This window comes from Zea mays, chromosome 9 (assembly GCF_902167145.1).
Source record: "Zea mays cultivar B73 chromosome 9, Zm-B73-REFERENCE-NAM-5.0, whole genome shotgun sequence".
Taxonomy (NCBI): domain Eukaryota; kingdom Viridiplantae; phylum Streptophyta; class Magnoliopsida; order Poales; family Poaceae; genus Zea; species Zea mays.
The window spans coordinates 20,069,816-20,081,914 of NC_050104.1; the positions used below are offsets into that span (position 1 = coordinate 20,069,816).

The 12,099-nt window shown below is 47.8% G+C and overlaps 2 protein-coding genes across 2 annotated transcripts; one reads left to right on the forward strand and one right to left on the reverse strand.

Moving 5' to 3' along the window:
* The first annotated feature begins 1,878 nt into the window (after positions 1–1,878).
* LOC100285906 (beta-1,3-galactosyltransferase 6) lies at positions 1,879–8,998 on the forward strand. Its single transcript, NM_001158795.2, has 7 exons — positions 1,879–2,492; positions 3,783–3,935; positions 4,008–4,090; positions 4,193–4,292; positions 6,780–6,893; positions 7,627–7,769; positions 8,586–8,998. The coding sequence occupies exons 1-7, from the start codon at positions 2,092–2,094 to the stop codon at positions 8,684–8,686; spliced, it is 1,095 nt and encodes a 364-aa protein (NP_001152267.1). The 5' UTR covers positions 1,879–2,091; the 3' UTR covers positions 8,687–8,998.
* Positions 8,999–9,582: 584 nt separating this feature from the next.
* LOC100501088 (Lipase-like) lies at positions 9,583–11,750 on the reverse strand. Its single transcript, NM_001398821.1, has 3 exons — positions 11,213–11,750; positions 10,625–11,047; positions 9,583–9,969 (listed from the first exon to the last, which is right to left on the reverse strand). Exons 1-3 carry the CDS (start codon positions 11,670–11,672, stop codon positions 9,752–9,754), a joined length of 1,101 nt encoding a protein of 366 aa, NP_001385750.1. The 5' UTR covers positions 11,673–11,750; the 3' UTR covers positions 9,583–9,751.
* Positions 11,751–12,099: the final 349 nt, after the last annotated feature.

Consider the following 12,099-nt stretch of genomic DNA (forward strand, 5'->3'; position numbering starts at 1 on the left):
TACGAGCATTTTGCTAGTGCAAATCTATAGTCATTAAAATCGTTAAGGACACTTCGATGAAAATTCGCACACCTTGTACGGAACCGTACTCTACCGCTTCATACGAGTTTCATGCTACATTGCTATTGCATTCCGACTTCTCCTCAGCTGGTTGCTCAATAGTCAATATACTCCCATGATCCGCCACATGGGCCATGACCTCTTTGTCGTGAGCTCCTGGCCTCCTAGTCGTAGATAGAGATGACAATGGGTTTCTGTTATCCGAAACTTGCTAGTTTTTGTTCTATTAAGGCTCCGTTCGTTTCAGCTAGTTTGGACCATTCCTAGCCTCCTTCGAGGTGGAAAGAAATAGCCTCGATTGGAATTCGGCCCGGATTGAAACAGTCGTTCGTTTAAACTTGGATCAAAAATAAAAGCCACCTGGTTTGGAGATTGTCTGTTGTTCACGGCCCGGTACGAAACCTGGTCTCGTATCCTCTGGATTGGATCTTGGCAGCGACACAGTGAGACGCGCAAAGCTAGCGGTGGACAAGGCGAATAGGCGGCGGCGCAAAGTGGCAATGCAGCCCGAACGGCGACCCTCTACACCACTCCCCACGCGTTCCTCGTTCTCGTCGGTCAAGGCAGTCGGGCAGGTTAGCCAGTGGTGGCCGCCGCCATTTATTTGACCAAGCTTTCCGGACGCAGGTGAGAGTCACGCGCGTCGTACATGATCCCGACAAATCTCCGTCCGGCCATCCCAAATCCTGTGCTGGCGAGCTGTGGTCCATGGCCGTGGGGCACGCCACTCTTGGCAGGCACAGGCACAGCCATCGCCATGCCTCCGAGCTGGGCGGCTGGCTACCTCAGTTTTCTACTGCCACTGAAGCAGCAGTTGTGCAGGGTGCATGCATATGTATGTGGGTGGCGTTACCTCTCCTAGTGCTCAACTCCCCTAGGCATACCCCTTCTTCAGAGTGCTTCTAATTATTAGAAACAGTACTCCTCGCTGTAGTAGACTAGTAGCACAATCAGTTGTGTGGTTAAGTCAAAGATGACCGAGGTCTGTGCTATGTTGTTCACTGGTGCATCAGCCTAATCTCATTTTGTGCAGCTCAAGTATGGTATGGTGGTTTTTGCTCTTGATTCTGGATTTTGCTTTTGGGTGAGAGGATAGATATTATTCAGAAACTCATCCAATGAAACTGAACTACATTTGCAAATCATTCCAGCTGGTTTTGTTCCTAGGCTGGAATGAATGGACCATTGTTTCCTAGTCTGGAACCGTTTCCGGCCTGGAATACATCCCAGGCAGCCGAACAGGGCCTAAGCTAGTTTAGAAACTCTATTTTTAAAGAAATTTCTATTTTTTTCAAGATAAATAAACTAACATTTCTTGGTAAAATGTGAATCCCTTAAATAATATGATTTCTAAACTAACCCTTAGAGTATGGGTTTGAGACAATTTTCTATCCATGGGTTGGGTTCAGATGGAACCCAATGGAGACGTGTGTATAAGTTTGTTCTTTCAATATCCATACCCGCAAATCCATGTGTTTTTAAAACACGCTTTAAAATCAATGTCTTATAAATATGTCTTATAATATTATTAACTGAATATGTTATACTTGGAAATAAACTCTATGTAACAATGTTTAAGCTAAAATTAGTAATATCTGTTTCTTTTATTCCGTGTTATTAATATATTGACTGTCATTTATTTGATAAATTATTTTTATGTTGATGTTAGTGGCTATGAAAAACTTGTTGGATATCTAAAACCGGCATATACATGAGTTTGACAAAATTTTATATTTATTATAGGTATGAATTTTTTAGCTGACATATTTTTTCTAGATATGAATTTGACAAGTGATATGCAGCTGGTTTTACTTATTCTTTGTCATACCCACGAGGCTCCAAGAACCAAGAGAAATTCTGCACCAATCGGCGGGCCCCCACCTCTGGCTCGGCTTCCAAATCCAAACGGCCGTGGGCTCGCCTCAGGCCACTTCGGTCCCTCCTCGAGCTCCATCCGATCCTCCCTCCCCGTCGTGCCGGCATCGCGCGCAGGGAGGACCGGCCGGACGGCCGGCCCGCCCGCCCGCCGCCATGCCGGGATCGCCCAAGGTCTTCTTCGCCTCCTCCGCCTCGCGCCGCTCCGGGTCGCTGCGCCGGCTGCTCTCGACGCCGGTCTTCTCCGCGGCCTGCCTCCTCTTCGGCCTCGCCGGCTTCGTCGCCGCCGCGCTCGCCCTCTCGCGCTCCCCGTCCGTCACTCACAGCCGCTGCCCCGATTCCTCGCGCCCGCTCTCCGTCTCAGTCGCGTGGGACCGCAGCCCAGGGGATGGCTCCGCAGGGGGCTCCGCGGAGCTCCCGGCCTCGCTCGCCACTGGATCGCGCGGCCGCCACAAGGTCATGGCCTTCGTCGGGATCTTCACCGGGTTCGGCTCCATCGGCCGCCGCCGCGCGCTGCGCCGGACATGGCTACCCGCGGATCGCCAGGGTCTACTTCGGTCAGTCGCTGGTATCACGGCTTGTTAGTTCGTTTTCGCTTCTGCCGGTCGAGATCTAGCTGGACTTTTAGAGTTCGGACTGTCGATGTATTTCGTTGCTTCTAGCCTGCTGCTCTCATAGCAGTAGTATAATATATGGTGAGACTGGTTGCAAACTTAATATGGGAGTTGGTTTGATATTTCTTATATCTAGATGTAACTGTGATTCACTCAATGTTCTGCCAACTTGTTTTCAGAGATCGCATCTCCAAAATAACAAATACCGATGATCTACCTCTAAATGAATTACTGTATTGGTCAATGTGGATAAAACATTTTTCAAATTAGACATCACTATATTGTAGCAGACTTCTATCTGGTTTTCTCTATAACTGCGTTTCTGAAGGCAACGACTGCTATGAAAGCAGTGCTTCTGTGCAAGCGTGCAAGCAAACCATCTAATCCATTAGATTACGATCCAACCACAGATACAACCATGGTTTGTTATGGGGTTTTTTATAAAGATTATTGAGCTAGTAGTGGAAGGGTTTAAGTGTTAAATGTGAGTTACGGTTGGATCACGATCTAATGGATCAGATGGTTTGCTTTCACGCTTGCACAGAATGACTGCTTGCATAGCAGTCGTTGCCGTTTCTGAAATGCCTTTTTAATGGTGTTTTGTGTGCTAGTTCATTTGCAATGATGTTCTTTGTTTGTGATGGAATCCGATGATTTTGCTAAAATATGCATTGTTTTAGTGGTACTTCCAAACGGTGGCCACTTACACCATAGACGCCACTCTCCTAGTGCTTAGTACTCTCCAGGAATATGGACTGTGCTGTTGTTCCACATGAACTAGTTCACCCTTTGTTGTATTTGTAATTGTTCTCATTTGACACTTCCATCCCCCCCCCCTTTCTCTCTCTCTTGAGAGAGCTGCATAACTTTTATTAGGAAGAAATCGGAGCAAAAACCCTTACAACACACACCAACACTCCTAAGCTCTTAGAAACTTGACACTCCCATTGGCAATTCATTAGTTTGAATCTTGAGGTATAGTTGTTATGCTCTTTGGAGCCTATAGTGATTTCAGTGACGAATCTCGCCTACCTGTGGTAAATGAGCCCCACAACAGATGTAAGATATACAAGCAACATGAATTTTCTTTAATTTCACTTTGTTTTCCAATTGTTCTGACCATGAGGCTTGGCATTGCCGTCTTTGGTTTTATAGTATTGTTTTCGTCTGGTGGTGATGCTGTCTATATCCCTTACAGTGGTTCCACACTTCCACTTATTATCTGCATTGCAGGTTGGAGGAAGCTACTGGTCTGGCATTCCGGTTCGTGATTGGAAAAAGCAATTCAAAGAACAAGATGGCCGCTCTTAATAGAGAAGTTGAAGAATATGATGATTTTGTGCTTTTAGATCTCGAAGAGGAGTATAGCAGGCTCCCGTACAAAACGTAAGGAATTAGAGGTATTACATATCACTATGTTGTCTCTATTCAGGATGCTTATTTTGTCTTATGTTTTAGGTTAGCTTTCTTTAAGGCTGCCTATGCATTGTTTGATTCTGATTTCTATGTTAAAGCGGATGATGACATTTACTTGCGACCAGGTGAGTAAAAGTATCCCAAGTATTCTTTTAGTAACTGATGAGTAATAGCCCTCTTTTCTTTTGAAATGTTGATGCTTACATTGCTTACTTCTCTTCATGCAGATAGACTTTCCTTGCTTCTGGCTAAAGAGCGGTCACATCCACAAACATACATTGGATGCATGAAGAAGGGGCCTGTTTTTACTGATCCTAAGTTGAAATGGTTAGTTATTGTGATTTGGTGCGATTTGATTTAACAATCTTCTTACGGTTTTCATTGGAAAATGGAAGGGTTGTCTATGTGCCTTGAAGTGATAATTGACCCAAATGTGTAAATATTTATATCTTTCTTTCTACAACCTAAGGGGTGCTAGAAATAGTTTTGCTTCCACTCGTTGCTTTTTTGACATCTGGATATGTTAATTTCATTTCCATATATCTTTAATTCAAAAAGTTCTATGATTCAAGAGGGCAGATTTTGCCATCTAAAGTACTGTGTTATGATATGGTTGTACGCACCAGCAAGATATAGCTTTTCCAAGTATTATAAAGATGGAAACTAACATTTCCATCTCCTTAGGCTCATATCTGTGGTTAAGAAACAAAATTGTCCTTTTCTCTCTCTCTCGAATGACTTAGGACAACCGCCTGCCGTTGTACTAAGAGAACAAAATACATACGACATAGGCAAAATGCCCATGCCCAATCCTAGGCACCATGGTTATTAAGGGTTGACACCATGCCCGTCGAAATGCCTTACATATGTATGTCACCACCGTCGCTTTGGCGTCCAAATCTACGGAAATCAATTGTGTCAGGAGCCATATGAGGTGCCCTTGGCGGGGGTGGGAGAAGGGGGCAAACAACAGGAGATTCTGGCGTGAGACAGACAGATAGGGAGTGGGGGAGAAATAGAATGCAAGACAGAATATTATGTGATACTGCCCAGGAGTCGTTGTTGTCCTCCCTTGATCCAGCAGTATTGGCGGCAGTGGCCACCTCTAGTCGATTCAGCAGCAGGAGTCAGGAGATGCTGCCTTGTGCTATAGTAACAGGGGTTGCTGCCTCTGATCCACACTCCATCACAAAGGAACTGTAGTCTCCAGCGCATGCTCCAGCAGTGGCACCTGCCTCCCTCCAGCAACGAAGAGCAGACGACTGCTGCCGTTTTTTGTTCTCTTAAGTCTAGGCAGTTAGGTTTGTGGGCTTTTATGGGTTACATGGCCTGATGGCAGGGGCGAATTTAGAGGGGTTTATCGGGGATAAAATTTATAAATCCTTTAGCAAAACACTGTTAAAGTTCAAGAAAATTTATATCATATAGCAAAGTTGACGCTGCTGACCCCGACAATATTCTCGGCTAGATTTGCCACTACCTGATGGCATTTTTCCTTTTCTGCTTTTGTCTTTTTTTCTTTTCTTTTGTGGCCTGCCATCCTCCCCCACAATCCCTTGGTTGCCATACTAGTATGGCATCCCCCTGCGCGCTAAAATTAGATCAGGTACATACACAACACATAACAGTAAAAAATGTTCACATGGGCCAGATATATGAATGGCCAAATATGACATGATCGAAGCTACACACGAAATGCCCAAACATATGTGTTTCAGTAAATGGGTGATAGGTACCTAAACTTGCATATTGCCATTCTTGCAAGTTTCAACTTTGTAGGGCATGCCTGTAATTTTTCATAGTTTCTTGAATCCAAATCTATTATTTGATTGATTATGTCTCTGGATATCAAACCTTGGAACTTGAAATTACATGATTTTCGACATTACTAGCTGCTGTGGTCTTTGGTGCAAGAGGCAAGCAACCAGGAGGTCTTATATTTGTCTGGGAGACTGTACTCATCATGGGAGAAGGAAACAGGGTATTTTTAGTTTACTAGCGAAAATGATCAATGTTTTCAAGTCGGACGACTTGCTGGTCGTTCTGGCTGACCTACTTGTGCGATTAATCGCGATTAATCATGATTAGTCGGACGACTTGGCGATTAATCGCGATTTTTCCAAACCGACTTAGACAATTAATCGGACGACTTGAAAACATTGAAAAGGATTGAGTAAGAATTTAGGTAATTAAGAAAGTTTTCTTAAATTAGAAAAGTGATGTCCAAGGGGAGTTAAGTGTCTTATAGGAGGGGCTGGTGTGCTTGAAAATCTTTTATGTCTAGCTTTGTAACAATAATTAGCCAGATGAGAAACATACTTAGTCTGCCCTGATTGCTCTTCCTGAGCATCTCATACTGTTAGTGGTTGCAAAATTGCTATGTAAAGTACTATTTGCATGATTGCATGTTATGGTAGTATGGTCAACAAATGCGACAACTATTTGGCTAACATGCACTCTGAGACAAATATAATATGTAGGGAATGACTTTGGATCTTAATGAATGAGAACAAACACACATATATAGCTGTATGTGTTCAGTTGTGCCTGAGGGCATGGCAGTTGCCTGTACATAAAGCCCCCCTGGATGGCATCAATTGAATTGGTAGGTTATTGTGCTGGCTCAGGCTGATGGTGGAAACTTATATATATCCAGGGACGAAGCTAGCTAAATTTGTGGGCCTTGAGTGCAATTTGCTCAATTTGTTGTTTGGACCTGTAAATGCTCAACATGGCAAAACTATTAGTTTTATCATTCGCCAATTAGACAACATCTACTTATGTTGATTGATTCTGCTTTTTTGAGAGATGCAGGTATGAGCCCCAATCCTTCTTACTCGGATCAGAATACTTTCTTCATGCATATGGGCCAATTTATGCTTTATCAGCTGACGTGGTGGCTAGCTTGGTTGCTTTGAGGAACAACAGGTGAGTTGCAGTGAATGTTCCACCCTTATCATAATTCATAAACACAAACTTACCTTTTTTTGCAATTATTTTCTACACATGTTTCTTAATTGTACTTAGCAAATATGGTTGTTTGTCTCCACTTTTGTACTACCACCAAATTAGTCTTTCAAACTCATGCACTAGTTTCTGGGGAACTGTACTGGCTGGTATAACTGGAATACCTGTATTAATGTTTGCCAAAAAAAAATTCTTTTGCTTGGCAAATATACCTGAAACATCTTTGGTTATATTACGTGTGTGTGTGAAATTTAGAAACAAATCATGGTAAAAGCATTGCTCTCGCAAGATTGAGAAACAAATCATGGTCAAAGCATTGCGTAATAACAATCTCTTCAAATTTATATGAGGAATTTTAACTGAAACCTGGACCTGCTAATCAGTATGATACATGGTCATGTTTCTTTCATCTATAATAATGTATAAATCTGTGTTGTAGCGTTAAGCTATTCTCTGTTTCCTGTAATCTGTCTCTGTCAAAGCTGTACTATGGCAATGGACAAGTATCATTGGTTGCTAATGCTATATTGAAGTCACAAACCCTGGAGCCTGGGGTAGAACTGCTACAGGAACAGCAAGGAAACTGACATTTTTAGATTAAGAAACACCAGAAGATTTTGTGAGACTCAATTCTCATATATTTGCATAACTTGCATTGTTAAATCCTGTCAAACCTTGCATATGTTTTCTCCAGTTTCCGTATGTTTAGCAACGAGGACGTTACAATTGGATCGTGGATGCTTGCTATGAACGTCAACCATGAGAACACACATGCGCTCTGTGAACCTGACTGCACGGAGTCTTCAGTTGCTGTTTGGGACATTCCAAAATGCTCAGGTCATTCCCTTTCTTATTTCTTAGATTAGATCGAAACTTGTACATTTTCTTGCCCCTTGTAATGACTTGACTAACATGCATATTTCTGTTAGGATATAGGGTTACGGAGGTAGTACGAGTGGTAGGTTTGGGGTCCAGGACCAGGACCTCGACGCTTGGGCGCCGTCGGGCGGTTGGATGGGGAGGCGAGGTACTGTTCAAGCGGATGAACAGCGCCACGCGGATGAACAGTGCTGTTCACTGGGTGGCCTGCGAGGGTTTGGGGGCGACGGCTTGGGTTAGGGGCGTTGGGGAGGTCGGCCGCAGGGATTTCCCCACGGCCAGGAAGAGAGAAGGGATTTCCTTCTAATCTCTTGTTTACCTTCAATTGATACAATCTTTCTCCTTATATAGAGAGGGTTACTTGATATCTAAGCACTAGATCTAATCTTATCTCTAATTCTAATCTTATCCCAAACTAGCCTTATCTTTATCATCTAATTTTATCTCTAATTCTAATCTTATCTCAAACTAGTCTTATCTTTATCTAACCTACCTTAGGCGCCCTGGCACTTTCACATTGTACTTGTACATTAGAATCTTTTATCACATGTTACATATGAAGGCCAAAAATAGTAAGCATCAATTAAACTAAACTGTAAATAGGTTCTACAGGTACTACTGTTAGTTCATAAACGATAAATAATTTTAGGGGTGCTTTTATAGAAGCTGATCTTCATACCCTTTCTTATTAGACATTTATCAGTTCAAAACGTCTACAGCTTAATCACTAAAGACCAAGCTGGAGCTTCGCTAATGTCCAAATATGTGACGCAGGGCTATGCCACCCAGAGGTAAAAATGCTAGAGCTTCATCAAAGAAAAGAATGCACAGGTGGTCCAACCGTTGCAGCCGAGGTGTCCGAGTCCGAGGACTGATGATTTCTCGGTTGGAACACAAACTAACGGATCCGATAGTTGACCTCCGCCCTCACTCAGTAGATGCGTTTGGAGTATTCGTTTGATTCATTCATTTATCAGGTGCAATCAATGTGGCAGCGCTGCTCAAGGCAGCACTGTAGCAAAGCCACTCATTGCATTTTTTTTTGCAGTGGAGCCGCGATCGACGTTTGGAACGTTCATCCTGTACCGTAGCAAAAAAGGAATTTTGTTGTATAGAAACTAGAAGGAATGGATGCATCGGCGATTGATAGACAATGCATACACCTAGCTGTGATCGGCTGGAATTAGGGATATTCCCTGAGGTTCTCTTTTTTGGAGTAAAATCTGAGCCGTCTGCTTCGCCTGATCCATCCATAGCTAAGTGAGCAAAGCTGAGCCTTGAGGGTGATCACTCTAGCAGCCGCTTTCTCACCATTCTACTTGGAACCAGCAACTTGGTCGTTATTTTGCTCTGCTGCATTTAATTTCATCTGTTTGAAACAGTGCTCATGTTCACCGGTCAACCAGCCTTCGCTGTCCGGACACCGAAAGGTTTGTTGTGATGGTGTAGCGGCGATATGGATGCAAAGAAACAGATGCTTGGAGGGCTCTTATGATATATCTTCTGCAAGGACTTGGTGATGGTGCGTTGGAGGCTTGGAGCCAAGCGCAAAGACCCTATCACGGGCCCTCCTGACGGGCGATACGGATAGCGCTTTGTTCAGATATTTGGACTAGCGCTCAGTTGCAGTTGCAATTTAATTGCAATTTATAAAGACAGAATACGGTAGAAAAAGTAGAAGCCGTTTCCGAATAAGTCGCAGCAGACAGGCTACCTTGGAGAGTGATTGCTGCAAAAGTTCTCTATAAAGCCCCGACCACATGCCTTGGTTCCATGAAAAATCTATACCATTTGATTTGTAAATGAAGACCACCAGTATAACAAGTTACAAGAGGCAACACATGCATGCAGCTGCCGGGACACTTTTTTCCCGGCAACGTAAACACAGGTATAAATAACATGGCAACAATAAAAAATTAATCGCCCTCCCCTCGCTTAGCTTAGCTGTGGAGGATGGCGGGGCGGCAGTAGGGCCCGTTGAGCCAGCCGTCGGTGATCTGCTTGTAGGCGGCCTCGGTGAGGTGGATGCCGTCCCAGCTGAGGTGCGACGCCGGGCTGGAGCACGCGGACGCGCCCGACATGCCGCACCGCGCGCTGTTCTGGTAGTTGTACTTGCCGCCCCCCGAGCCGCAGCACGCCTGGAACACCGAGCTGAACCCTGCAGGTAGGCCGCGCCACACAGAGAGAGAGAGAGAAAGGAGTCAGACAGAGGAAACCACACGGGCGGGCAGTGATGCGTGGGCCGTGGGCGTTCCCGCAACGTGCAGGAACAGTGCCCCCGGCCCCGGCCGGCAGGCGTTCAATTCGCACGCGTTAAGTTGGGGAACATAGTACGCGCACAGGCCGCGACGCCGAGCAGGTGCGTCCGCCTGCCACCATTTGTTGGGGCTGGAGCCGGGGGTCTGCCGCTCCGCGCCTAAAACAAATGCCCGCCGTTGCAGGCGGCCGTCACGAGCGCGGACGGGCCGGGACCGGTGCATTTTTCTATTCGCCGCCGCACGGCACGCCCACTCTTCCGCAGCGCCCGAGCAACGGTCATGTCGTCTGATCGTCTCGCGGTCTCGCCGCTGCAGCCTGCAGGCCCGACTGAACCATGTCGTGCACATGGTACGCCATGCATGCTGCGCCTGCGGCCTCGACTGGTTTACACACGTGACGGGCTGACGGCCTCGCCTCTGAGCGCCGGGCAGTACCCGCCAAGCCGGCACTTGCTCGAGGTACCGTAGCCGCCTGGACGAGCTAGCTAGCGTTCCGTCTACAGTCTACTGCTCACGAGGTCATGGACGAGGAGGGAGATGTTCATGTAGACGTACCGTAGCTGCCGGGGTTCTTGACCATGTCGTAGACGGCGGAGTAGAAGTCGGCGTACATGATGCGCGCCGACTTGTACTTGGCCTGGAGGGCGGAGATCTGGGCCTGCAACTGGGCGTTGTGGTTGGTGGAGAGGTCGTTGAACTTCTTGAGGCAGCCGAGCGCGTCGTAGTCGGCGCTGTTGGAGGTGCCGTAGACGGTGAGGTAGATGGGGAAGCAGCCGATGGGGAGCACCCCCGGCACCACCACGTCCGTGGCGCCCATGGCCAGCAGCTTCTCCACGCCGGCCGCGATGGCGCTCACGATCTGCGGCGTGTACGTGCTGGCCTGGTCCGCGTTGTAGTTGCCGAACAGCATGGCGTTGTAGTCGTTGCCCCCGAACTCGCCGAACACGAACAGCGAGTTGGCCAGGTAGCTCTTGCAGTCTGCGTGCGGGTGATGATGATGGTTGATGGTCGTCAGTGAGGGAACAGAGGCTAGCAGAGAGATGATGGCAGGAGAGAGAGAGACAGACAGGCTAGTATTTTCATTCGTCCTGGCACGCATGGGATGGGATGGGATGGGGGTGTAGTGTACTCCTACTCACTCACCCTGCCCGCACACGGCGGAGGTGACCTGCTGGAACCACTGCAGCTGGAAGCTGATGGGCCCGTTGTTCCAGATCTTGTCGGAGAGGCCGAGCGAGCGGAAGAAGGGCGCGTCCATGGCCGTGGCGCCGGTGATGGCCATGTTAGCGCCCTTCTTGAAGTCGGCCGTCGTGGACTTGGACGGCGGCAGGAACGGCAGGCCGAACCTGGAGCAGAGGAAGTCCGGGATGACGCGGCCGTCGCTGCAGCGGCACGTCGGCGTGCCGAAGTAGGTCTCGCCGTAGGGCGGCTGCGTGAAGGTGATCTGCGACGGCCTCCCGTTGGTGCAGAGGTTCCCGGTGTCGGTGATGGAGTCGCCGAAGTTGAAGATGGCATTGTACTTCTGCGCCGCCGCCGCCGCCGACGCCGCGAACGCCCACGCCAGAGCCACCGCCACCGCCACCGCCAGCCGCCCGCTCCTCATCTCGCCTCTCACTCACTCTCTCAGCCTACACCGGACACGCGTTGCAGAGGAAGTCGAGTCGAGTCGAGCAGCGCGCTGGGAGAGCTGGATGGAACGACGAGGCGGTTGGCTTGGGTGGGGCAGCGTTTTATAGCCTCGCCTCGCGGCCTCGCCCCCGTGAGGCTGAGGCCCTTCCGCTGAGAACAAAGCTTTTTGCGTCGCGCCCGTCTGCCTAGCGCAGACACAACACACGGAGTATTTGCATGTACACCAGCGCGCGCTGCGCGCCTCGCCTTTTGCGCCGCCGGTATCTCATCCGGGCCGGGCCGGGCCGGGCGGCGACCATCCGGACCTGACCTGGGGTCCCGTGCTCCCATGGCAGACCAGACCACTCCGTCACCCACCCGACCCGATCGCTATCCAACGGTGCAGGGTCACGCGCCGGGCG